This window comes from Nerophis ophidion, linkage group LG07 (genome assembly GCF_033978795.1).
Source record: "Nerophis ophidion isolate RoL-2023_Sa linkage group LG07, RoL_Noph_v1.0, whole genome shotgun sequence".
Taxonomy (NCBI): domain Eukaryota; kingdom Metazoa; phylum Chordata; class Actinopteri; order Syngnathiformes; family Syngnathidae; genus Nerophis; species Nerophis ophidion.
Window position 1 is genome coordinate 44,939,912 of NC_084617.1, and position 27,747 is coordinate 44,967,658.

Sequence of the window (27,747 nt, forward strand, 5' to 3'; positions counted from 1 at the left end):
AGGGTATAGTGTCTCTGGGTATATGGGTGTATACATAGATGACTAAATGGGTAGATAGATAGAGGGGTATATGGACAGATGAAAATAAGGGTATGGTGTATGGGTGTATGGCTAGATGGGTAGATGGGTTTATGATAGATAGGTACATAAATATGTGAATAAATGGGTATGTGGATAGATAAATACGTGTATGGATATGGATAGATTGATGGGTAATAGTTGGGTATATGAACGGGTATATTGATAAATGGTGTATGGGTAAAGAGAAGTATGTGAGTATTTCAGTAGATATGCATATATGAAAAGATGGATGGATGGATGGATAAATGGGTCGATGGTATTAGGATAAATATGGCAGTGTATTAATGTTACTAAATAGATGGGTATAAGGATGAATAGATGGGTATATGAATAGATGATATATTTTATGTATTGGGTATTGGGATAGAGAATGACAGGGTATATGAATGACAGAGTATTAAATAGGTTAATAAAAAGATGGGTATATATGGGTGAATAGATGGGAATGGATGACTAGATGGGTAGGGATGACTAGATGGGTATGCTATATAACATGGTGTGTTGCATTCACAGCTACTTGAATCATCAGATGTTGACTGGAACCATGCAGGAAGTAGACAGTTACGGGAACAGCAACAAGGTCCACAAAGGCTTTGCTGTGGAAGAACGTGACCTCAATCCATGTCGTCAAACGAGAACACAAACAGTGAGCCAGCAATTCCATTATCAGTGACCTCTGACCTCACAAACAGACAAACTCTCCCTCCGACATCATCTAAAGGCTTATATACAGCGAGCTCTCCAGTGGACATTTGGTTTTTGGTCGAAATGCACATTTGCACACCATCATAATTGACATGTCCACTACAGAGGACACTAGAAGCAACAAAAACTGAATGACTGAATGAAACAAACCAAACAATCCATAGCAAACCCTCAGTGTTGACTTAACGGTTGGAACCTGCGTTTATTGTGCCAGGATAAGAGAGCCCAGAGGAGGAAATAAGGCTCAGTGGATTATATCTTTATACACACATTCTTCTGCCTGACTGGGCGACTGCAACAAGCCTCACAGCCTGGAACAAAGATGGCTGAGCATGAATGAGGCCTGTGTGGGTTTTTGTCCTCACAACATATTCATTCAGCGAACCCACCTCGCCAGAAGAATACTATAGATGACATTTTTTTTTTTTTAAACGAAGACAACAATACCATCAACCATGCATAATAATATTCAAATTGTGTTGGATATTTTGTAAAGAAAATGTGTTGCAAGTCAGTCAATTCATAACCAATTATATTTTAACTTCAAGGGTTTTTTTGGGTGATGTATTAATATCATTATTATTATTATTATTATTATTATTATTATCATTATTATTATTATTATTATTATAGGGTGTAAGTGGGGCATTTCAGGAAGTCAACAGGTTTAACATCACTATTCGTTTTTGGAAGTTTTAAAAACAAATGACATCTTTAGGTGACCCGTGTTTTTTTCTTTATTTATTGTTTTCAATGACGTCATCACGTGATGGCGGAAAAAGTTCCACTTCCTCTGCAAACAATATTACGTGACGTGCACACCCCCCTTAAGTGTCACAAATAATGTAAATGTATGTTTCTACTTTATTTCACTACGAGTGCAAAAAGTATTCATAGCAGACGCAATAAAATTATAAAGTAAATAAATTAAAAAAAATAGCCTTACTTTTTCCTGCAAGAAATCTTCCCCATGCATCCATCGCTTGCCTTCTTTTCTGCGCTTTAAAAAAAAAATGTTCTTTTTTTTTCGTGATTTATAAGGGGAGTGCACGCACCTGAAGCCATCACTTTCTCAAACGAGAAGAAGATGAAGAGTGAAAGATTGAGACATTTTCAGCCCGCTTTAAAAAAAAAAAAGGGTGGGTGTTTTAGGGTGGGAGGGGGGGGTCATCATGTGGGAGGTTGGGACACAACAGTATAGACTCGTGACTGGCATTCCGGAGAGACGTGCATATTTTAAAAAGCAACAAAGCAGGGCAGACACCGTAGTTTGCGCATGCGCGCGGCGCAAACTTCGCAGAGGAGTTAGGATGTCGCGAGATGAACAGCTGTCATATTAATGGAGTCGCCCACGCAAACGCGTGTAAAGCTGGTGCAGGCTTTTTGCTTTTCTTTGCACTCGAATAAGTTGAGTTTGTGTTTATTTGGAACATGCATGCACAACATGATGCATTCAACATAATGCATACAACATAATGCATACAACATAATGCATACAACATGATGCATACAACATGATGCATACAACATGATGCATACAATATGATGCATACAACATGCATGCATACAACATAATGCATACAACATGATGCATACAACATGATGCATACAACATGATGCATACAACATGATGCATACAACATGCATGCATACAACATAATGCATACAACATGATGCATACAACATGCATGCATACAATCAATCAATCAATCAATGTTTACTTATATAGTCCTAAACCACTAGTGTCTCAAAGGGCTGCACAAACCACAACACAAACCACTACCACATCCTCGGTAGGCCAAGGAAAACTCACACCCAGTGGGACGTCGGTGACAATGATGACCCAGTGGGACTTCGGTGACAATGATGACTATGAGAACCTTGGAGAGGACGAAAGCAATGGCTGTCGAGCGGTTCTGACATGATACTGTGAAAGTTCAATCCATATAAAATCCAACACAGTTGCAACATGCATACATACAACATGCATGCATACAACATGATGCATTCAACATGATGATACAACATGCATGCATACAACATGCATGCATACAACATGATGCATACAACATGATGCATACAACATGATGCATACAACATGATGCATCACCATGTCCAGTTCCTACAATCAACATGTTTGAAAAGGAGTAGGAAGAAGCAGAGTTTTTTCAATTCTACCCCTTTTCCTTTACATATCAGTTGCTAACACGTTTGTTCACTTGCTGTTCTCAATTTATTCACAATATACTCCATAAGTGATAACATTAAAAAAATACATAAAAATTAGTGAAGTAAGTAATATTTTGGTAACAATTTAGAATGGGGAACATATTCACCATTAATTAGTTGCTTATTAACATGCAAATTAGTAACATATTGGCTCTTAGTTAGTCATTATTAAGTACTTATTAATGTCTTATTTTACATGGCCTTATCATACAACCAGTAAGCCATTAACTAAGAGTCTTCCCTCAAACATTATTGTAGATTAGTAACCCTAACCCTTACATGTTCCCCTCGTGTCCAAATAACTATAAATTAAGTCTTTGTTACTTAGAATGTGTTCCCCATACTAAAGTGTTACTTATATTTCATATGGTGCGATAAATAAGATTATTTAGACAATGGATGGATGGAATAAATTATTCTTTGTACTTTGTAAACACTTTGAAGAGTTTGAAGTGGATCCTATCAGTACATGGTTTGATTCCTTTACTTAGTCATTTCATAATGTAATTCCACATACTGATAATACTGAAGGTTTTAAGTGTTGTACGTGCGTAAAAATGTTTTGGGGCTAAGTTAAAGTCAAAGTTAAAGTACCACAAACACCAGCTGAGGTGAAATTTGTCCTCTGCATTTGACCCATCCCCTTATTCACCCTCTGGGAGGTGAGGGGAGCAGTGAGCAGCAGCAGTAGCCGTGCCCGGGAATCATTTGAGCTGTGCAAAATAATTCACTGCTGACATTGCGCAACAATTGATGCGCGGCAGTTCCACGTCGCCAATGCGTCGGTTCTTTTTTCCCGTCACCCCGGTTTTTATTGTCTTGTAGCGCTTTTAAAACAACCCGCGATGGCAGCTTCGGTCCAAAACGTCTCCCGCCTTCAAGTTTGTCAAGTCACGGACACGCACGCACGCACACACACACACACACCATTGTGTCTTTCCTGACTAAATCTGCTGCGCTTAGCGCTGTCACTTCTGCACAGCTTTTACAACATCACTCCCCCCCCCCCCCCCCCCACGCCCCCCATCCCTTCCCTCCTCATTCCTCTCCTCCCTTCTTGATTTCTTCTTCTTCTTCTTCTTCTTCTGCTACTCTGGGAGGTTCTGGCTCTTGTGCACCGGGCCCATTGGTAGAAAAAAAAAGTGGATAGAAGGGGAGGAGGAAAAGAAAGGAGAGTGTTGGCTGTGATGAGAGGGATAAATGAAGGGCCGGAGGAGGGGAGAGGACAAAAGCATGCAGCGGTGTGGATCTGGATATCTCTGTTAGTTGTCAGCGTTTAGTCCATGGCTGTGGAATGCTAATGAGTGGGCTCTACCTCTCTCTCTCTCTCTCTTTCCCTCTCTCTCTCTCTCTACCCTTTGCCCCACCATCCTCCTCCTCCTCCTCTTCCTCCCGTGCACGGGAGAGAAAGCGGATCGATAGCTGACCCGATGGTTTTGGCCAACGCTTTATTTATCCGGCCAGGCAATGATATTATCAGCCTTGAACGTTATATACAGCAAGCGTCTTCCTAAATCAACACAAAAGGATCCGCTTACACAGCAATCTGCTCCCTCTACGCGCGCATACACTGTCAACGGTGTGCGCTTTTACGCACGGGCTTGCATGGCGCACATAACCATCAAGAAATAACCTTTTTTGTGTCAAATATACACATATAGATATAGTTATGAAAGGAAAGCCTCACCAGGTTGCTGTGGCAACCCGGTCCCAACAACACATGCACACAGGTTTTTAGAGGGGTATCCCTTTGTGGGGCAAAATGACCACACACACATATATATATATATATATATATATATATATATATATATATATATATATATATATATATATATATATATATATATATATATTTTTTTTTTTTATTTTTTTTTTATTTTTATTTTTTTATTTTTTTTTTAAAGCCCAATAATGTATACATGTCGTTCATGTTGATGTGACTGTTTCTGCAAAATGCACTTTTTTTTCTCCTTGCAAAATAAAAGGATCATTTGTCGTTTCGTGCGTCATGGGCGCACAATGTTTTTTTTTGGGTTGTTGTTTTTTTTTTTACGCAGGACTCGTGCGTAAAAGTGATGTGAAAAATGACACGTGAGGCAACACTGCGCTAACTATGTCAGTTTAAGAAATGTTCCTCTCTCAGACACACACCTCAAACGTGAAATCGCACCCAGCTGCATGCTTGCGTAAAAAGCAAACCCATGTTGGGAATCCTCGATGGTTTGATGAATGAAAACGGACCAAAACAATTTATAGCTTTATAATCTATACGTTATTTTTATGATCTAATTGCATCTTTGGGTATTGGCAACACACGATTAAATGTCGACGTCAATGACATTTTAATACTGGTGTTTTTTTTTTTTTGTGGTCCATAGAAAAACGTTAATTAGCAACACATGCCACTATTTCATCTGCAGCTCGCTTTATATAGCCCGTAGTGTAACAATTGTACAACAAACTGCTCTCAGCGAGAGGATAAAAGATGGTTATACTCTGGAGGGATTTTAGAATACATTATGTTGCAGACAAGCAGCTGTACGCTGCGTTTAATAACCCAGCAAACCATTTAGGGCACAGCTACATAAAAACGACAAGGAGCAGCCTTGCATGCGCTCTTGTCATGCATGCTCCCCTTTTTTCCAGCCAAACAAACATCTCGCATGCAATAATGCAACAAAAAAATAATAAAATTAAATCCCCCAAACAGGCTGCAGCATCAATAGGCTTGAACCTGCACAACCACACTCAAGCCGCCTAATAAGTCATAATAAAGCGTACTATGGACAGAAAGAGGTTTAATATAAAGTGACTATACATTGCACCATAATGCGTTCACGTGTCCTCCCGTGAATGCATCACCCAAACAGGCACATGTCCTACACATGTCACACTGAATCTGCTTTCATGACACACTGCTTGTTTTTTTTTATCCACAATATGGACGCACACAAACCTTCCATATGTACAACACACACTCCATCTTTGTCTCTTCTTTCCCCACACAATGCATCATCATCACCTACTCCCGCCTCCCTATCGACTGGCTTACATGCTGTAAAATACATTTTCCAAATTGATCACGCATCTGCGCAGCAGCTTGGGGCCAGCTAGACCCTTTTTTTGGTGGCTTAATATCAATGCATGCATTGAATCAGGACTGCAGGATCACCTCGAGTCTTTTGCATCGTTACTAAAAAATACTGTTATTTTGCTGCTTTTTCCACACCTCGTGCTGCATTCAAGACCACAAACAAAAGTGTATAGGGAAAATGCTGGAGAACGAGACGTCGTTGCCTATTTGTCTTTTAATAGTACAGTCACCATCACACAACTTCATCATCAACCGAGCCTTTCTGCAAAAAAAAAAAAAAAAAAAAAAAAAAAAAAAAAAGCTGCATCATGGAGTAGATTAAGCAAAAAAAAAAAAAAAAAAAAAATTGAAGGCAACAACCAATAAAATTCAAGAAACAATGTTTTTGGCCAAAAGACCAAACAAACAAAAAATGTATTTTGAAACGATATATTAAAAGTGCTTTTTTGATTTTTCATGTCTCTCCTCTTTGACTGATGATCGCACTCGAAGGAGGGGGGGGGGGGGGCATGTTAGGTGGGTTTCCCCAGATGTCCTCTCAGTAAAAATGTCCTGGGGTTGGGGGGGTCAGTTTGTGGTCTGCAGGTCCATCGTGTTGGGGGGGGGGGGGGGGGGGGGGGGAGTTCAACCATCAGTGGTGATATTGTCATAGCGATTAGACTTGTTTCTTATTGTCTAAATTTCTTTCTTTTTTTTTTGTCCTTTTTTTTTTCCTTTTTTATTGTTATTTTTTTAATTCTCACTTCAATTTTAATTCTTGGAGAACTTCGACAACATATACCGCACTCGTTATAAGAAGCAAAAAGGTTATATCAAAAAATTATTAGTATAGAATCACAGAAAGCCTGGTTTGGAACCAGAAAAAATACAAAACAGAGAGAGGTACATATAGACACAGGACAGATTCTTATAATTGCTTGGAAACATTATTTTTTCCCCCGCTAAGTCTTGTTTCTTTTTTTCTTCTTCTTCTTCTTCTTCTTCTTCTTACTGCGCAATACAATGTTTTTCATTTTATTTGTAATTTTTTTTATACAAAAAAAAAAAAAAGAAGAAAATAAAGACTAGTATTTTACAAAAAATGACGAGTATTGTTCTTGAAGACGAGGGTGCGGATTTACACAAGTCCAGTTCCAATATTTTTCTGTACATATTCCATCTCCACGTGGGGGGCGGGAGTGGGGTGGGGGTAAAAGTCTTCCAAACTTGTGAGAAAAAGTCTTAATATAGTCTTCATAGAGGAGGATGGGTGCTGAATTTTGGTCCTCCCCCCCCCACCCACCCCTCTCTTTCATTTGTGTGTCATTTAAGGATCATTGGATGGACATGTAAGGCCAGTTGAAGCTGCTCCCGGATAATAGCATGTCCCTGATGAGGGTTTCAATAGGAGTTTTACCTACCAAGCGGACGAAGAAGAGCTGCTCGATTACCGACGAGGACACGGTGCGCAGGGAGGGCAGCCGCAGGAGGAGTTTGCCAAAGCGGCTGGGCTGGTTGGGGTACTGGCTCCTCACGTACTCCTCCAGGGCGCACTGGGACTTCTCCTGCAGGCTCTCGATGTGGGCAGCGTCCGAGAGGCCGCAGGCGTCTGCAGAAACAAAACAGCACGTTTATGTCATTCGTATGCGTGCGCATGCAAAAAAGGGCACCACACACACAAAAAAGTGCTTTTTGTTGATGCTTGGGGAAACAGTGTGTGCATTAAGTCATTAATAACATTTACAACAACCTAAACAATAACATTTACATTTTACGTTAGTACAGGTAACTAATATACATTTTTTTGTACTTTGTAATACTATATATTTGCACTGTGGCTTTGGAAATTATAAAGTAAATATATTTGATTTATTTTGGGTAATTTGTATAACAATTATTTACAGTTGGTACAGATAACTAATATATATTTATTTTACTTTCTATTATTATATATTTGCACTGTGGCTGTGTGTGTGTGTGTGTGTGTGTGTGTCTGTATTATTCGACTGGTGTATTTATTTTATTTGGTGTCATTTTTATGTATTTTATTTGTATTTTCTTATTTGTATTTATTCATTTTGCCCCTTTTTAATTGTATTTCTATATATGGCTGGGATCTTGTTTTGGGGGAAAATTAAGGGAATATTTGAGATGGGATTATATTGCTGCAACTTGTATTTGCCTTAAAACTCCATTAACAAACTTTTAAAAAACACACTTGATTGCAGTTTTATTTTCTGTAATTTTAATGTATTTTATTTGTATTTAATTATTTTATTTATTTATTTAGCCTATTTAAAAAAATCATATTTCTATATTTACTTGGTGTCTTGTTTTGAGGCAACATTTGAGATGGTATTGTATTCCTGCAACTTGCCTTAAAACTCAATAAACAAACGTTTAAAAAATACAATTGTTTGTAGATGTTTTCACAACTTTAATTATTCTGTTTTGTGTAATTTTAATGTATTTTATTTGTATTTACTTATTTTTGTTTATTTATTTTGCCCTTTTTAAATAATATTTCTATGATTTGTTGTTGTCTTGTTTTGGAGGAACATTTGATATGGGATCGTATTCCAGCAACTCAATAAACAAGCATTTAAAAAATACCATTGTTTGCAGTTGTGTCCACAAGTTTTATTATTTCATTTTTTGTAATTGTAATGTGTTTTATTTGTATTTGCTCATTTGTATTTATTTATTTTGCCTTTTTTTAAATTGTATTTCTATATTTGGTTGGTGTCTTGTTTTGGGGGAACATTTGAGATGAGATTGTATTCCTGCAACTAGTATTTGCCTTAAAACTCAATAAACACACATTTCAAAAATACAGTTATTTGCAGTTGTTTCAATGACAAATCATACAAGCATTAAAAAAAAAAAGTTAAACACAATTTGAATCTGGCTTTTTGCTGATCATGTTATACTCTTCTTTTTTTTTGTTATTTTTATCGTCATATTTTATGTATTGGTATTATTACGACTGGTATTCCCTTAATTGTGTGTTTTTTCAATACATTTTAATGTATTTTTTAGATTTATTTTTTACATATATTTTATAATATGTTTCATACTATTTTTTAGATGGCGTTAATTTCAGTTACCCTCCAGTTTGGCGTTTTCTTATTCAACCCTCATTGCCATGCATATTTTGTTATTGTTCGTGTGCTGTGTGTGTTTGTACGATGTGTGTTTTCTTCTCTTCTTGTTTTGTTGCTGTTGTTGCGCAAATCCCTTAGTGTTGAAAAGCAATATTTAAAACAAAGTTTGATTTGATTATTTGTACAATTTTTGTCGTCATTATTGTTTTCCTAATTAAAACAAATTTGACCTGACTTAAACAAACATGCTGCGTCATAGCAAGTTGGAGCAACTCAACAAAATATTTCAAGCAATGTACAACAATAAGAATAGGAATATACAAGTGCGCAGAAGCAACAATAATTGATTTTTTGGAGAGGGTTCAAATGCATGCAGGCCTAAAATGCAGAATATACGTGTTCTTGATGTCTGCACTCTGGAGATTCAACTTTTAAAGAAGCCCAAAACGGCCCTGATGAATGTGAAATTGCTCTGCTTGTAATGTGACCTAATTACTCTGCAGTAAGCTGTTAAGTCATTTCGCAGCTCTTCTCTCCATAGACCACTCTGGCCTGTTTTTTTTTTTTTGTCTCAGTCCAAGCAACATATAGAAGCACTATTACAGGAGAAAGTCAATAGTCATGTAAAACGGACATAAACTGTACTACAATGAGCTGCTGAAATGTTTGAGGTTTTAGCAAGCAGAATTCCACACTGTGGGTTCTTATTTGACCCTGTTTTCTATGCTCACACATGTCATTTCAACACTGGGTGCTGGGGGGGCAGAGGGAGTGCTTTTCAGCCTATTGCTGAGTTGTGAGCTATAACTCACTGTGGCCCAGACACAATAACCTTGTGAACCCGAGGGCAACCCTGAGATCTCGGGGTGATTTAGTGTGACCTTAGCCAGGCCGCTCAAAGAAGCATGTATGCAAATCCTTTTGGATTAAGGCTGAGTGTCCCTTTAAAGCCAAAGCAGCCAATATGCTTTAACTCCATCCAATTGAGTTTTTTTTTTTGCTATGTAGGAAAAAATGCAGGTGAACTTAAAAAAAAAAACAATAGAGATGAATGTGTCTGCATAAAAAGGATCTTTAAATCTATATCAGGCCTCTGTGTGCATGTGTGTGTCCAATGCACCCTAACAACACACACACACACACACACACACACACACACACACACACACACACATACACACACACACACACACACACACACACACACACACACACACACACACACACACACACACACACACACACACACACCATTTATGCAGCTTAGCGAAGACAGCGACTACATGTCAATAAAGAGCTGATGTCAGTCGACTGTGTTGAAACATTCCCATTATTTATGCATCAAGTAGTGACAGCACTTTGAGGTTATTTATTTAAGGCAAATAATCGACGCTGCTTTGAACCAACAACACTCTGGAGTCCATATCAAGTGCCAAAACCAAGGGGTTCTCCAAAATGTGTAGCCATGAAATAAACATTGCGTATAAAGGTAAACATGGGGTATATATATCTGCCTGACTATATATTTGTTTCAATGCTGCATTACAAAGTGAGGAAATTACATGTCTGTGGTCCTTTAAGAGCTTTGTGTACGTCTGGGGATTTAATGTGTAGATTTAATTTCGGAAGCGGTAGAAAATGGATGGATGGATATACCATCAGTGGGAAGGGGGTGTAAATAATTAGCAAAATAAATGAATAACTAACTAAACTATAGTCATTTAAGTTTATTGCCACCATTTAAAAATATTGCATAATATAATAAATCCATATTTCACTCTAAAAATGTGTACTAAGAAGTTAATGCAATTTTACAACAAGTTAGTGTTATTATAATAAATATACAATCCCAATTACAGTGTATTTTAAGTAAGCACACTTTAGAAAATACTTCTTTTTTTTTACGTAGTTTTTACAGCAAAAGTCTAAATTACGCCCAACAAACAAGTGTGTATAGAAATAACAAAACAACACACTCCTAACTAACGTGTTGAGTTCAAAGTCCTGGAATATTAGCCGATTTCTAACATCTCTCCCTTTCTTAGAGGATGATTTGTCCGTGGTTCAGCTGTGAGGTTTGTATCGAACATTTATGGACGCTCGTCAAAACACAACAATTCCAAATGATGATTAGTAGGGTTTTGCTTGCGCCTCTATTTCACACACTACGGCTTGAGCTGGCATGCAAAGTGCACACATTGTTATCCCATCTGCAAGGCAAACATGTCGTAAAGTCCACGTTTGTGACACAGCCATTTTCTTTTGGGGGGCCACGAACGAGCACAAAGGGGCCCTTGGTGTGTGTGTGTGTGTGTTTTTTTTTTTTTTGTAGGAGAAGGGGACCCACCTGACGTGAAAAGCACGATGGCCTTGAGGCAGCTGTACTCTGCAGAGTCTACGTGCAGGGTCTTGAGCTTCTCCACTTGCTCCTGGAAGATCCGGATGTGGTCCATGAAAGCCACGACGCGGTCCGCGGACATGGGCGAGGCGTGCAGGCCCGCCGCGGCCAGCAGAGGGGCCACATGCAGGGGCATGGAGCACTGCGCGGCGTTAAGCACAAACAACTCGCTCCACGTCAGCCTGAGAAGGGACACCTGGTCGGTGATCTGCAGGTCGGGAAAGAAAGGGATGTTTCTGGCCCACTCCACGGCGCTGAAGAGCAAGCGAGCCGCCAGCTCGCAGATGTTCTCGATGCCCATGATATTGTTGGGCTGCATGCACTGGCTCCCGTACCGGGACGTGGGGTAGGGCTCGGCCCGCAGCAGCAACGAGATGTATCCGGACAGATAGCAATGGCCGTTGAGGGGGTCCCCGTTGGTCAGCGCGTACTGGCCTGGGTTGGGCTGGGTTGGAGGCATTCGTCCTCGCTGAACCGCTGACAAAAAGAGAGAGAAAAAGAGGAAATATGCATCCAGGACTGACAAACACAGCGGACACGAAGCATGCAGAAGAAACACGCACTGTGGAAATTAATTCGGCTTAATTGGAGCAGCATCACGTGCTTTTTTTCTGCGTAACAACAATCGTTATGATGGCCCGACTAATTATCCCCAACATTGATAATTCTACATCTAAATGATGTCCTTTTCCCCCTTTTACGCACGCCAAATGTGCATCCAGGACTGACAATAGTGGACAAGAAGCATTCACAAGAAACACGCACTGTGTAAATTAAATACGCTTAATTGGAGGAGCATCAGGTGCTGTTTCTGCGTAACAACAATCGTGATGATGACCCAACTAATTCTCCCTATTATTGATAATTCTAGGTCTAAATTATGCCCTTTCTCCCTTTTACGCACGCTAAAAGAACACCTGGGAATATAAGGATTCCCGCAAGCGTTTTTGGGGATTAACACGAGCGGCACCCCGTTTTGACTAAAAAATAAATAAAATTGTAAATGTAGGGGCTCACTTGTGTGAATTAACCTGAATAAAATGCGTAAAGTTGTGCAGCTCCGGAGGTAAACAACTAGTTATGATAGAGAGAGAGTGTGTGTGTGTGTGTGTGTGTGTGTTACGCATGTATGAATTATGGGGATATATGCGTGCCTAAATATGAATAATCAATGGAATAGACGATCTTTGGTGCATTGCATGCACAATTGGTGGCAAAAAAAAGAAGAAATATTCACCTTCGCGCCGCATGCCCACTTTTAAGCACTTCTTGAGGCGGCAGTACTGGCACTGGTTCCGGTGGTGCTGGTCGATGGGACAGTTCCGGTTGGCGCGACATGAGTAGGTTAAGTTCCTGCGCACGCTCCGCTTGAAGAAACTTTTGCAGCCCTCGCAGGTGAACTGGCCGTAATGTTTGCCGCTCGACTTGTCCCCGCACACCACGCACTCGATGTGCTGCTGCTGGCTCTGCCCCGAGTTCTGGCTGCCCTTGTCCCCGCCGGCCGTACCCGGCGTGGACGGAGGTCCCGGCTGGCTGGGGGTCTGTGGGGTGTGCGGCGCCGCCGACGCCGCCTGCTGCTGCTCCCTCGCCGGCTGCGCGGCTGGGTTGGGGCCGCTCGGAGGTCCTCCAGCCACGTCTTCCTGCGGATCTCGCCAGACGCTGACTACCATTGCCATATCTCGGCCACGGAAAGTGCTGTAGAGCGAAATGTTCGCTGCTGGGTCTGGAGCGTGGATGGGAAGAAAAATGGTTTGTCTTGTTTTTTTTTCGCTCTCTTTTCTCTTTTTTTTTTGCACTATGAGTGCAAAGTCAAATCAGTGCGCGGAATCTCATAGAGGAGGAGGGGGGTTGATACATTCGAAATAGAGGCGGACGGCTGATCACGATATGCAAGTATCGGGAGGCCAGTTCCATGAAGGTAAATCGCACTGAGCCATTCAGGAATCCCCGATCTTGTAGGAGAAAAAAGACGAGTCCGGTTTGGGTGGGTGGGGGACGGGAGGAGGGAGGGGGGGGGGGGGGGGGGAGAAAAAGCTGCACTTTGATAGAAAACAGCCACAAAGGGAGAACGATTCACATGAGCGAGGATTTAAATAAATAATAAAAAAAATAAAAAAAATAAAAAAAACCTTGCTCGATCCAAAGTGCTGCGGTGGGATAAATTCCTTTCTCCTTTTTTCCAAGCCGTGCGCATACGCAGGGGGATATAAAAAAAAAAACACAAAAAAAAAAACCAAAACTGCAGATTTGGCGCGTCTGTATTCTTAAATAAAGCTCATCGCCGTCTTCACCGTCATCTTGCAGCGATAGAGTCCACGCCGTGTGAGACTTTCACCTCCTCCAGCTGGAGCAACGCGGAGGGGGAAAAAAAAAGATATCACAGCAGCGGCAGCAGCAGCAGAAAAGAGAAGAGAGGGGAAAAAAACAAATATGCTCGAAGAAAAAGAAGAGAGAGGCTCCCAAAAAATGCTTGAAAGGAAGAAGAGCTTGCAGAGCAATGTTTCCGAAACGGGGGGATCTGCGCGAATGTCTGTATATAGTGAACTTTGACACTACTATTGAAACTGACACGTTTCTATGGAGATCGCTGCGCCTTATATGGTGCTCATGTCAAGGAGCCAAGAGAGGGGCTGCTGGAGACTGATAATCAAAGGCGACTGACTGGCCAGAGCCCCGCATAGAGGAGGAGGAGGAGGGAGGGAGAGGGAGAGAGAGAGAAGTGGGAGGCTGAGGTTCTAGCCAAGCCCTCTCTCTCACGCCATTGGTTGGAATCCTCCTCTTGCTGGGTGTGCTGCGAATCATGGCCATGCGTAAAAGCTGGGCATGTTTTATTCTAGTAAAAAATATATTTTTTTTATGAGAAAAACACACTTTTTTTACAGGCTTCGCAATAATAATGATTGAGGGGATTTTGCAAAATATATATTTTTTAAATATTTAATTCCCAAAAAGGATCCAAACGCGTAAATGTGGATATTTTTTGCAGTGTTCACATCTCGCCGCTGGAGGCTCTCATCCCTCCAATTTAGTTACATTTTTGATCATATTTTTTTCATACTATTTTACTTTAAAAATAACACACATATTCTCTATTGTGGACAGAAAATGGTTCAACCCCCCCCCCCCTCTCCCTCCAAAAAACAAGCTTTTCACGCACGTTATAATAACCCATCTTTAATAGAATAATAGAAGCTTGGACATGCGCATTGCGGCACGTGCGGTAAATGCCGTATTGTAGTGTCAAAGAAGCAAGAGGATGCAATTAGAAGAATGCTGCGTCCAAGAGCGTGTGTGATATAGCATGCGAAGATGTTGGAGCGCAGAGAGGGGAAAAAACAACAACAAAAAAATAAAAAAAAAGGGTACATGCACTCAGCAATTAGCCGGGTCCTTTCTGGCGCGCAATTACATAGCCGGGTGTCACATTATGTCTTAATAATGACGCTCATTCAAAATCATGTGAATTTATTTGAGGAATTTGCATGGGGATTCCGGCTTTTTGTGTGAGGGCTTTTTTTTCTTTTCTTCCTGCAGGCAGGCTGAGAGACGGGGGAAAAAAATGGATCGCGCTGCCATCTAGCGTACGTTGTACAATTACAACCTCCAGCAGAGAGTGCACACACGTCAATAAAGATGGATTTTTAAAAATTTTTTATTATTGCATAAAGTTTGTTCCTAGATATCCTGACATATGCATGACAGGGAATGCGCATTTTTTTTATCAGCTTGTCAATTTCTTTATAAAAGTAAGACTATATTAGTTTATAGGAACATGCCAATCGTGTGTGTGCATATAAAATGACATTAAATACATATATGCACTTTGCAAAAGAGAAATAGCATAATACTTCATATTTGCGGATAATGAAGCTTAAATATGCAAGTGACCCCTTCGGAAGCTCATAAAGGAGGGATGGGTTGTTTTTCCCCCTTTCTTTCTTTAAAGTATTCCAACAAGAGAGCTCTCTCTCCTTGCCTCGGACAACTCCAATGACAACTCTGCGTGCATGTCTGCAGCTCTTTGAAAAGGTGAAACCAATAAGATTAAAATGGACAATTATTATTATTTTTTTTAACTTCAGCGTGCAATTGTATGATTAAGATTTAACTTCACAGATCAGATTGCAGGGAGTTTTTGCAGGAAAAAAAATGTTTTTTTTTTGCATGCGGGACAGGAGGAGAGAACACATAGAGAGGGGCAGCGAATGGGGAGCGGAGTGGGGAAAATAAAAAGGGAGAAAGTGGACCACAGTGGGGCATTGAGGGGAGAAGCAGCGGCGATGGCGGTCTGCGTGGAGCTTCCCAGCACGAGAAAACAAACATGAGGCAAGTATCATTTTGATTTTTTTGTGCATGTTGCCTTTAGTTGTGCGTTATATTGCGCAAATGCACGAGATCAACCTTGCATGCGCGTCATCGGCTGCTGCACAACTTTTTCCCCGCGCGTGCATGCACCTCTTTCCCGCCACATCAGAGGTGCAGACTGGTTGTCTTCCCCGAGGAGGACGCCACATAGCCGGGGAGATATGGGGGATTGTGCACCACCTCCTCTGGAACACACACTTTGCAGCTCACCTGCGAGGTTATTCGTCGTTAAAGATCGACAGCACTCTGAGATAGTGTCAGTGCATTGAAAAGCTTGATCATGAGGACAAATGTCTGCACCAATGAAGCATGCGCGTCAGATTTTATGTGGATTGTTATTCACCAAAAGTGCATTAATGAAAATATTTTTTGAAAGTAGGTCAGGTTAGGTTAGTTGAGGACAAAATCTAGTATTTTAATGAATTCATGTTATTAATAATTAAAGCACATTAACCACCCCTCCCTCGATGTGAAGAAACATATTTGAAATGTAATGAATACATATTTTGTTTTATTTACAACAATCTGTTGAGTGGCATTTTTGCAGGCTTGTAGTCGATTAACAGTTAAAATACGATGCTCAGATATACATGCATAAGCATATGTAAGCATATGTAAGCATGAGTGCAGCCTCCCAACCCCCTTTTCCCCAATTGAAACACCCGTTTTGAACGTTTTGAAAAAACAAACAAACTGTAAATGACTCACTAATAACGCCGCTATTTACAGTGTATATGTATATATATATATATATATATATATATATATATATATATATATATATATATATATATGTATATATATATATATATATATATATATATATATATATATATATATATATATATATATATATATATATATATATATAGTATGCAATCATGTTATATGTGGTGGAAAAAACAAACAAACTGTAAATGACTCACTAATAACGCTATTTACAGTATATATATATAAACACATTTACAGAATATTCAATTTATTTATTGTATGCAATCATGTTATATGTGGTGGAAATGAATGACTATATATATATATATATATATATATATATATATATATTCACAACATCAATTGTTACAATACATATTGTCATTTGATCAATATGAATAATTAAGGCACATATGTACATACAAACTCAATGCAGACATAAAAAGTGACAATAGCAACATTAATATCCTTTCATGTGTTGAAACTCAATGCAGACATAAAAAGTGACAATAGCAACATTAATATCCTTTCATGTGTTGAAAAGACGAAGTTGCTGATTTTACTTTAATTATCATTATTATTTTTAATTGAAATGAGGCGTACTTCATATTATAAACACGATCACGTATGGCAACTTGACTAAACAGAGTGGCATTAAAAGCTGTAAACTAGAAATAATAATAATAATAAAAAATACTTAGTACGTATTAGATAAAAAAAAACCCACTAATATTTCCGTTAATGAACATTATGATGTGTGAAAAAAAACTTCTTTTTTTTATATATACATTTTTTAGCATATTTCAACTCAGATTTGTGCAAAGTGGTCACTTAAATCGCTGTCTTTCTGCCGACTTTTGTCTTTTTGTAGGATCAGCAACTTTCAAAATGAATCACGTCTAATGGAAAATAAGCACTGGTCAGAAACATAATTATAATAAGTGCTGTGTGCATATTTAACATCACAGGAGTGGACACATGCAACAAATAAAATGCAAGACAATTATGCATAAATCATGACCTAATTAGTTATTCTTTCTGACACACAACCCCCCAACATATTAAAATAGTTTATTTGCTGGGAAAGTTGAGTTGAGGACTATGACAATAATAACAACGTCTTCGTCAATTACTTTTGAGTTTTGAGTCAAGTTAGTCGGACAGTCCGTTTATATTGTGGACAATACGGCGTTAAAGCTTAATTGCACTCATAATATAGAAGTTGATTTGCAGTATAGGCAAATATTAAATGCTTTTGCAAACAAAACACGCAAGATAAATAATTTGAAGTGAATCATCACAAATGATAGTCTTTAAGAAATATCACGTTAAGATTTATACCTGTTTGACCTCGTTAAAGAGCAGTTAGGGGGGGAAAGGCGTGGGGGTGTCTGCAGGCTTGAAGGCATCTCCCCCTTCAAGTCATTTATTTTAAGGGAAACCGGAGGGCAAAGGTGGAATTCTTAAGAAATTCAACAAGGATAAGGGAGCTTTAGGAATTCTGCACGCAGATTACCTTTCATCCCATCCACACATTAGCCGGCAACACACAGTAGAATAGCTGTAAAGAAAAAGTGGTCCAGATTAGAAATGCAGTACGATTTAAAAATCTAGAGTTTGGAATTAAACAGTACAAATAATCAACAATAAGTGGCAACTTTGAGTGCATGGATGACTTTTTTTCCCCAACTTTTTTGCCTCAACAGGCGTGATTGTTTAAATATGAATTTATTGTCACCACATTGCAAGTGTAACAATTTTTCCAAAGCTGCTCACACGCCACACCCCTCATTTACCCGCCTAAACCAACACGCAGCAGGAGCTTAATTAGAAATGTAGTGTAGCTCAACCGTGAGTGTGATGGAGCTCTGACTGACTGAGCACACTGATGACAAGTGGAGTTCAGGGTCCAAAAAAAAAAAAGCATACTTTAGACAAGTACTGGAAAATAAATAGCATTGCAAGGTTGTTTAGATGTCTCACATTATCTTAACATAATATGATATAACACATTATTTTTAGTGGGTTCTAATATTAAAAAAAACATCAGCAAAAAACAATATTATGTTGATAAATTAAGTGTTAATCTGAACTAATTATCTTTACAGATCTATAATTTTCAGAATCAACAAACACGGAATTTGATTTGGTGGACTGTGCCTTCTTGTTCAATGTAAACTATTCTTATTAACGATAAACTTAATATACAAACAAGAACTTAAATAACTAACTTAAAAAAAGGTCACAACGTGAACATGAGTTAGTGCACGCACAGTGACGTCTTAGTTCCAGAGTTACTTCACAGCGTTCATCACGTTGATTTTGCGGGTATAAGCGGTGTATAACAGTTTTAACTTGCATTTCTGACTATTCACCTTACACATACCAGTACAGGCAGCTGTATTGTAACGTTCTTAAGTAGGGATGGACCATAGTAGTGAACAAATATTTTTAAATCCCCGTCTGACTTTAAAATTATAATAATAATCACCTCCATTACAGCAAATAAACTGCATTTATTTGTATCTTAAGTGTATCAAGTAGCATTATCACTGGAGGAAAAGGCTCTGCATATTACACAAAAAGGAAGAGAATAAGGTAACATGATCTTTAAATCCCATGTGACTTTAAGATCATTCAAATCACCTCCATTATGACAAATAAACTGCATTTCTTTGTATTTTGAGCGTATCAAGTACCATTATCACTGCAAGAAAAGGCCTCACATATTACACATAAAAGAAGAGACTAAAAACTAGTTTAAATATTGTGTTGATATTGTTAAACTGTCAGTAGCCCTCACCATAAATACATTCGAAAATAATACAGTATCTTAAGTATATCATGTCTCAATATCACTGGAGGACAAGGCTGTGTATATTACACATAAAAGAAGAGAATAAGGAACCATTATTTTAAATACCTGTCTGACTTTAAGATAATAATAATCACCTCCATTTCAGCAAATAAACTGCATTTCTTTGTATTTTGAGTGTATCAAGTATTATTATCACTGAGGGACAAGGCTGCCCATATTACACATAAAGTAAGAGAAACAAGAAATAGTTTAAATATTGTGTTGATATTGTTAAACTGTCAATAGCACTCACCATAAATACATTGAAAAAAATTCAGTATCTAAGTGTATCAAGTATCATTATTACTAGCGGACAAAGTTGTGCATATTACACATAAAGGAAGAGAATAAGGAATTGGTTGAAATATTGTGTTGATATTGTTAAACTGTCAATAGCATTCACCATAAATACATTGAAAAAAAATACAGTATCTTAAGTGTATCATGTATCATTATCACTGGAGGACAAGGCTGCACATATTACACATAAAGGGAGACATAAAGAAAGTGGTTGAAATATTGTGTTGATATTGTTAAACTGTCAATAGCACTCACCATAAATACAATGATATAAATACAGTATCTTAAGTGTATCATGTACCATTATCACCGGAGGACAAAGCTGCATGTATTACAAATAAAGGAAATGAATAAGGAACTGGTTTGAATATTGTGTTGACATTGTTAAACCATAAATACATGGGAAAAAAATACAGTATCTTAAGTGTATCACGTAACATTATCACCGGAGGACAAAGCTGCATGTATTACAAATAAAGGAAGTGAATAAGGAACTGGTTTAAATATTGTGTTGATATTATTAAACCATAAATACATTGAAAAAAAAAATACAGTTAAAACATGTGATTGGTACTGGTATTGGCCGATGATTGGATTTGGCAGCATGACACTGTAATCGGGACATCTGTAGTTTTAATGTACTGAAAGAAACTGATTAAAACTTGTGTAAGTTGACAATAAAACACATATTTTCGAAGGGTGTGTGAGGGCACGTGTGTGGAAAAGGCCGTGACGTGGAGGTGGTCTGCCTGTGTTTAGTGTCCGAAGCCGGCAGATTGTGACCTTATCAATGTGAAACTCTTAAGATAAATTATTCATAGCAGCTGTTTGATGTGTCTCACGGCCAAAGAATGACAAGGATGTAAGATGGAAAAAAAAGCACTTTTTAAAGTTGCCATTGTTTGACTGCTAAACAGTTAATTAAGAATGTGTATTTTATAGAGAATACAGAGGAGAGGACGACACAGGCGTTCACGGTGAGTCTAAATGTAACCTGATTCTTGGGGTGTGTTTAACCATTTTGGCCACCCATGCTCCCGCTACCTGCTCACCTTGCCCTTTTGCCTCTGACCGTGCGTTGTGTCTGCTCACAGGCGGCCGGCAACATGGCGGCGCGGCGTTCTCAAGCACGGCGGGATGTGTCGGTGTGGTGTAAGGACTAACACGTGGGCGAGATGCACTTTGTGGCTACGAGTTGTGAACAAGCGGTACAGTGAAGCAGGGATATACCGACCGGGCATGACATCGAATGAAATCCATCACAGATAATATTACTTATTTCACGTATCACGCAGTGTATGTGATACAGTACACTTTACTGTACGTGATAATCACAATGTTTTTAAATTACTCTTGCGATTAATACAGAGCAGAGGTGGGTAAAGTATCCCCCCCAAAAAATTACTTAGGTTATGACTCAAGTAAAAAGTAGTTGCCCGAATAATTATGTGAATAATCTACTCAAAAAAACCGTACTTTAATCAAGTGATTATTTGGTGTACCACCAGTGGTATAAATAGCACGGTTATAGAATCACAACACTAAGACATTTATTTTACTAGTGTCATGAAAGTTATAGTTGGGAGTGCTTAACTTGACAAAGATGTATCGACCCGGTATGCTAAACAAATAAATACATTCAGCAAACGTTTACACTTTTTACTTATGTAAACCTATTTTTATACTTTTTGAATTGATAGCAATTTTTTTTTTCATTATTTTCGTATTTAGTTTTTTACCTTTAACCTTATTCGATACATGTTTTGTAGTAAAACACATTCATGGGAATAATTGACAATTTTTAAGTCACAAAATAATAAATTCAACACAATTAAAACTTAATTTTGCAAAGTTTACAGACACAGGTCCAACTGGGGATCGAACACAGTATTACTGCTTTACAGTCCGGCAGTAACTCCACGGGGAATAGTGACAATATTCAGGAAAATGCGTCGTTATATTGTTATCACTGACAGAGCAGGAACCCAGCAGGCACAAAACAATAAAACAACGTTGAGAACTTATTGAATTAGGCCGTGATGTGGAGTAACTCAAACCTAACGTTGAAACAACATGCTTTTTGACGAACTTTAGTCAATGTTGGATTAGATTAGATTAGTTTATTTCAAAGGGGACGATGCAATTACGCAAAACACATGACAACTTCTGATGTGGATTTGACCATTGAAATTTGGTAATTTTCCAACTGATATTTTACGACACAAATTCAACGTTGAAACAGCATGCTTTTCGACAACGTTTATTCAATGTCATGTTGTGACATTGATTGTGTGGATCCAACATCAGACACCAACTCAATCTAAAATCACAATTATTTTGCAACGTTGTTTCAAAGTCAGTTTTTAAGGTACATAACATTGTATCAATGTCTTGCTGCTGGGTAGCGCAACATAATTATTGGCAGTTGTAAGTGTAATTCTTGACACTATTACTGCATGTCAGTGTACCTCAAAAGATGCACCTTTTCTCGTCAGAGTTAATATCAGTTTTTGCACAGCTGGAACATGAAAACAAAACAAAACACCTACAACTTACTGCAACATGTTTTCTCTAGTTGGAAGTGGAATTATTGACACTGCTACTAAGGCTTTAAATGTTTGGGCACCACACGGTTCGATTCTATTTTTGGGAGTAACGATTCAATTCAGAATCCATTCTGGATTCAAAACGGTTCTCTATTCAAAATCAATACTTTCTTTAATAACATTGGGTGCCAGTTCTATGTCTAACTACATGCCTCCATAAAATAGATAAACAGCTCTGATAAATTTTTGGTTTTGTTTAATAAAATTCTATCCGAACATTCAATAAAGTCAAATACAAATAAGGCAACAAGAGAAGTAGCCCAGACTTCTCTTTTCTAAAGTATACCTGTACAGCAGATATGGGCATCTACATCAACAACATAATTTCCTTAAATCTCTGGACAGGACATGGGGGGAAAAAAAACCCAAAACAAACAAACAAAAAAAAAAAAAAAAACAAAAAAAAAAAAAAAAATATATATATATATATATATATATATATATATATATATATATATATATATATATATATATATATATATATATGTATAAACTCAACTAGTCGTGTTTGGAGGAAGAAGAATACTGAGTTGCATCCCAAGAACACCATACCTACTGTGAAGCATGGGGGTGGAAACATCATGCTTTGGGGCTGTTTTTCTGCTAAGGGGACAGGACGATTGATCCGTGTTAAGGAAAGAATGAACGGTGTCATGTATCGTGAGATTTTGGGCCAAAACCACCTTCCATCAATGAGAGATTTGAAAGGTTGACCAAATACTTATTTTCCACCATAATTTATAAATAAATTCTTTAAAATTCCTACAATGTGAAATCTTGAATTTTTCTTTCACATTCTGTCTCTCACAGTTGAAGTGTACCCATGATGAAAATTACAGACCTCTGTCATCGTTTAAAGTGGGAGAACTTGCACAATCAGTGGCTGACTAAATACTTTTTTGCCCCACTGTAAATATTATGATGTTGAACAAATGTAGCAATCGGAATGAAACGAAGTAAAGAAAATACCCAGGAAAAAGTAAAAAGTATGTTGCATTAATTAAAAACTCACTCACAGGCTATTACCCACCTCTGATACAAAGCATTATTATTGTATGAGGCATGATGTGGCCGGTTGGTATATGTCTGGAGTGTGTAATATTGTCGTCATACAAATATGTTCTATTTGTGTAAGTTAAGTGACTAATAAGTAGGCACATTTTCCTTTTAGAAGAAAATTTAATCCGAAGATGATAATGTGCAATACACTGTGTCAATAAACTAAAGTGGACAATATTAATGATGATCTATGAATAAGTGATGCACACCACGCTGAATTATACGTGTGAGATTGATGAAGGTGAGACATTCTCATAGACGTACGTGTTAGTGTTTTCCCTCTCTTTCCGTGTGTGTGTGTGCAGTCAGCTTCCCTCAGATGTTCCCGGTGACCTCTGACCTCAGAGTTTGGGGTCAAGCCCTGACAAATGAGACGGCCGAGTCCTTTGCCAGAACTGCAAACATTCCACAACAATCTCATGTCCTCTTCCTCTCCCTTCATATCCGCGCCACCCCGACGCCCCCTTCTCCCCCCGCACACTGTACGTATTCCATGGATTGGTCCAAAAAAAAAAAAAAAAGCTTTATTGGGTTTGCTGTAGTCAACATACCGAGGAATTACAACATGATCTACAATTTCCCTGACACGTCCGCCTTGTCGAAACAAGTAAATAAAACAAAATAGCATGATCTCATAGGGGGGCTGAGGTCTGGGTGTGTAAGAGATTAAGATATTACAGCCAGGCAAACTATGTGATTTTGTGTGTGTGTGAGAGAGTGTGTATATGTTCTTGTATTTCTACCCTTCTTGAGACATCAACAAGAGAAAGGACCTTCCATATGAGGACCGGTGAACAAGTTAGGACCGAAACCATGGTCCCAATATGGAAAACAATTGCATCTAATAGGGAATGTCTCATTTGCACCCCTGGTGGTGAAATCTATCAAAATTTGGATGGTTCCAAAAAAGAGGCATTTTTCAAATTGACTGTGTGTCAGTTGCAAACGTGCTCCCCCTCTGGTCAACATATGAAATAACAAGTGTGTGTACAAATTTGAAGTGCACACCCTCTGGCCGACATATATAATAGCAAGTGTGTGCAAGAAATTGAAATGCGCTCCCTTTGGCCAAAATTTATAAAATAACAACATTGTGTATAGGGACATACTGTAATAACTTGAAGTTACATAATGAAGATTAAGAAAAAAACAAACAAACAAAAAATTCATCCATCCATCCATTTTCTACCGCTTATTCCCTTTTGGGGGCGCTGGCGCCTATCTCAACTACAATCGGGCGGACGGCGGGGTACACCCTGGACAAGTCGTCAAAAAATTCAACAACAAAAAAATTAACTAAAAGTGTACCTTTTTTTTATATTTGCAAAGTATGTATATATTATTAATGTTGTAAATACAAATCTTTATATATCTGGAAAGGGTGGTCCTAAAGAGGTAGGCATTTTACGGAGGTCTCAAGCAGGTAACAAGTACAAGAATGCGTGTGTCTCCGTGTGTGTGGGTGTGCGTGTGTGCGTGTGTGTGTGTGTGTGTGTGTGTGTGTGTGTGTGTGTGTGTGTGCGTGTGTGTGTGAAAATCTTGTCAGCGATGTCAAGGATGAGGAATGTTGCAGTGTGATTTTTACACACACTGTTGGCTCTAGCATTTCCGGCAACATTTCTCACTCTGCCTTCCTCGCACCATCCCCTGTCCTGCAATATCCCCACATTTTTCTATCCTTTAAACACATCACCCCTCACCCATTCCTTCGCAGGCCTCCTTATTCCCTCTCTGTCCATTTTGTCTCCTTTTACCACCAGTCCCGGCTGTCCCATCGTCAGCCAACGTCAACCTCACCCTTCTTCCTCCACGCTCTCTCTGTCTGCATATCTTCCTTGTCACTTTTTCTCTCATTTTCCAACAAGTCACCAAAAGAGTGCAAGAACCTGGAACTACTGAGGGCTAAAAAAATAGGAAGCTAGTTAAGGTAAGTGGCAGCTCCTGTTTTGGAATGACATGGCAAAAATGTATTCAGCTGTAGTTGGCGTGTGTTTGTGTGCATGTGGGAGACAGACACTGCTACTGCATGTAATGTACCACGGAGGATGCACAATTTCCAGTCACTTACGACATAATAACAAGGATATGTGCAGATAAAACATAAAAAACTGTACCGCAAGATGTTTTCTCTAGTTGAATGTGGAAATATTGTCGGCTGAAATGTAAACATTTGTACTGACACAAATGACAGCGCATGATATAGTATTATTTTCCATAGTTTGTAAGTTTAACAATAAAGTGCCTCGTGCACAATATGGAAAATTCTTCTGAGTGGACTGTAAATGAGCCGGATTCTAGCAAAGACGCAAATTTATCTCAAGTGTCAACTAATTGTTTTCCTCTAAATTAGCGTAAACGACCTATTTTCCCGTGATTGAAATACGATAAATGATAAAAAAAAATGCATGTTGATGAAGATTATGGCAAAATCTACTGACATTTTAGTAAACAAATAAAATTGAGACAAAAATGTTGACAGAAACAAAGTTTTTTAGGTGGGTGGGACAAACTTTATACGGCATACGAGGTAAAAAGGAAATCCAATCAGGTGTTTTTCTTTATTTTACATAATTATTAATAAATCGATTTTTGAATGAAACATGATTCTTATTTGTAATTATTTTTATTCGATTGAAAAAAATTGATTTTAAAAAAGCATTAAAAAAAATCTGTCCTCTCCAGCCACATTATTGAATGTTAAATGTTCGGGTAGAAATTTATTAAACAAAACCAGTTTCCTTTTAAGTAATAAATACACGTTTCAGAGCGTTTTGTCAATTTCATGGAGGAAATTACGTAATCATAGACCTGCCACCCAATGTTTTTAAAAAATTAATCATTTTGAATTGAAAAACATTTTGAACCGAGAATAAATTCTGATTTAAATTGTTACCCTCCAAGAATCAAATTGTGTTGTGTGGTGCCCCAAAATTCCCAGTCCTATTAAAAAGCAATAAGACATTGAAGATATCTTTTATTTTATAATTCATATTTTAGTCAACTAAATTTACTGTAATTTTTGCCAAAATGTTGTGCAATTTATTTGACTAAAACTGAATCAATACAGATTACTCAAATTTGATGAAGACCAAAATAGTATAAAACTTCTGTCAAAATTACAACTGAGTCCAAGTAGGAATATATATTGTTTCCTTATAAACCAGTACTAGTACTAAATAAGTACTTTAAAAATGGTGCCTGAACCGACACTCAAAATAAGCAAACACAAATAAAAAATATATTTTTTATTTTTATAGAATTTTGTGACATTCAAGTCGATAAGATTAGTAATTCAGATACTTCAATAATATAAATAAAATGATAACTAAGTAATGCATTCATAAATAAGCAATAAAATCCACAACAAATTGTGATAATTCTCGCAGAAATCCAGAACATAGACAAACGTGCAAAAAATGACTTGCTTGTCACTTCTCATAGTTTCTGGAGTTCCTGAATGCAACCTCACTCGCCGTAACCGTCAGGAAGTCCTGTCACTGTGTTGTTGTTGTGCCAGCGGTGTGACGATCACCAATACAATTTATAAAGTGTGTCAGTCGTTACATGTTGCAGGTGGCTGAGTCTGCAATCATTTACCACCGAAATAGGGCACCAATATATATATATATATATATATATATAAACATTTTTTTTTTTTTTAGTTTTTTTGGTGTGGTTACGTTGTGGAGCCAAGTTGTGTTACTCATCCCTAGCCCGAAGACAGAAACAAACAGGAAACACAGAAGGACAACATGACAAAATCAAGTTAAAACCATACAAAAGACACTGAGAAAACAAAATAAACAATGCAATTAGTCAAAGTGATGAAATGACTAGGCTGGTTAAACATCGACCCCACATTCCCTTTAAAGCTCCACCTATGAAAACAAAAACAGTCACATGTAAAAAAAAGTCAGGATGTGATGCTTGCTTCTGTAATTGTACTAAAAGACACTGCTATAAAAATAAAAACATCAATCACATAATGCGACTATGCTTTTTTTTTGTGGTATCATTTGATGTCTGCTGCTATAGGAGCCACTGGAGGCTACACCTGGCTGATCATGAAACTTGACCTGGTCAAGAATGTTTCCTCTCAGGGTGGCTGATCACATGACGCAAAAACACAGATGGATCCACGCTCCAATGTGCCGAGCAATGCTGCAGATTAGGGCTATGCTTTCTGATTCCAGAAATTTTTGTTTTGTTTTCCCAGGCGTGATGAGAATGACATTCTAGTAACATTCGAACACAAG

At 38.2% G+C, this 27,747-nt stretch overlaps 1 protein-coding gene and 2 long non-coding RNA genes across 4 annotated transcripts; 2 read left to right on the forward strand and 1 right to left on the reverse strand.

The window, feature by feature from the left end:
* Positions 1 to 6,792: 6,792 nt before the first annotated feature.
* Positions 6,793 to 14,232, reverse strand: nr2f1a (nuclear receptor subfamily 2, group F, member 1a). The gene is made up of 3 exons (XM_061906257.1): positions 12,831 to 14,232; positions 11,543 to 12,070; positions 6,793 to 7,700 (listed from the first exon to the last, which is right to left on the reverse strand). Exons 1-3 carry the CDS (start codon positions 13,267 to 13,269, stop codon positions 7,426 to 7,428), a joined length of 1,242 nt encoding a protein of 413 aa, XP_061762241.1. The 5' UTR covers positions 13,270 to 14,232; the 3' UTR covers positions 6,793 to 7,425.
* On the forward strand, positions 12,902 to 15,917 carry LOC133556383 (uncharacterized). The gene is made up of 3 exons (XR_009807510.1): positions 12,902 to 13,342; positions 15,128 to 15,622; positions 15,769 to 15,917. It is a non-coding gene; the product is annotated as an uncharacterized LOC133556383 (long non-coding RNA).
* Positions 15,918 to 20,766: 4,849 nt separating this feature from the next.
* Positions 20,767 to 27,477, forward strand: LOC133556381 (uncharacterized). 2 transcript variants are annotated; one of them, XR_009807509.1, is made up of 3 exons: positions 20,767 to 20,803; positions 20,921 to 20,992; positions 23,797 to 27,477. It is a non-coding gene; the product is annotated as an uncharacterized LOC133556381 (long non-coding RNA). The 2 variants fall into 2 exon arrangements; XR_009807508.1 differs by having other exon boundaries at positions 20,921 to 20,978.
* Positions 27,478 to 27,747: the final 270 nt, after the last annotated feature.

What these genes read in the sequence shown, in the direction of transcription:
- nr2f1a (XM_061906257.1), bottom strand. Translation starts at nt 13,269, where the DNA reads ATGGCAATGGTAGTCAGCGTCTGGCGAGATCCGCAGGAAGACGTGGCT. An exon ending in AGTGGGCATGCGGCGCGAAG is followed by an intron (nt 12,071 to 12,830) that starts GTGAATATTTCT and finishes TCTTTTTGTCAG; the next exon opens with CGGTTCAGCGAGGACGAATG. An exon ending in CATCGTGCTTTTCACGTCAG is followed by an intron (nt 7,701 to 11,542) that starts GTGGGTCCCCTT and finishes TTGTTTCTGCAG; the next exon opens with ACGCCTGCGGCCTCTCGGAC.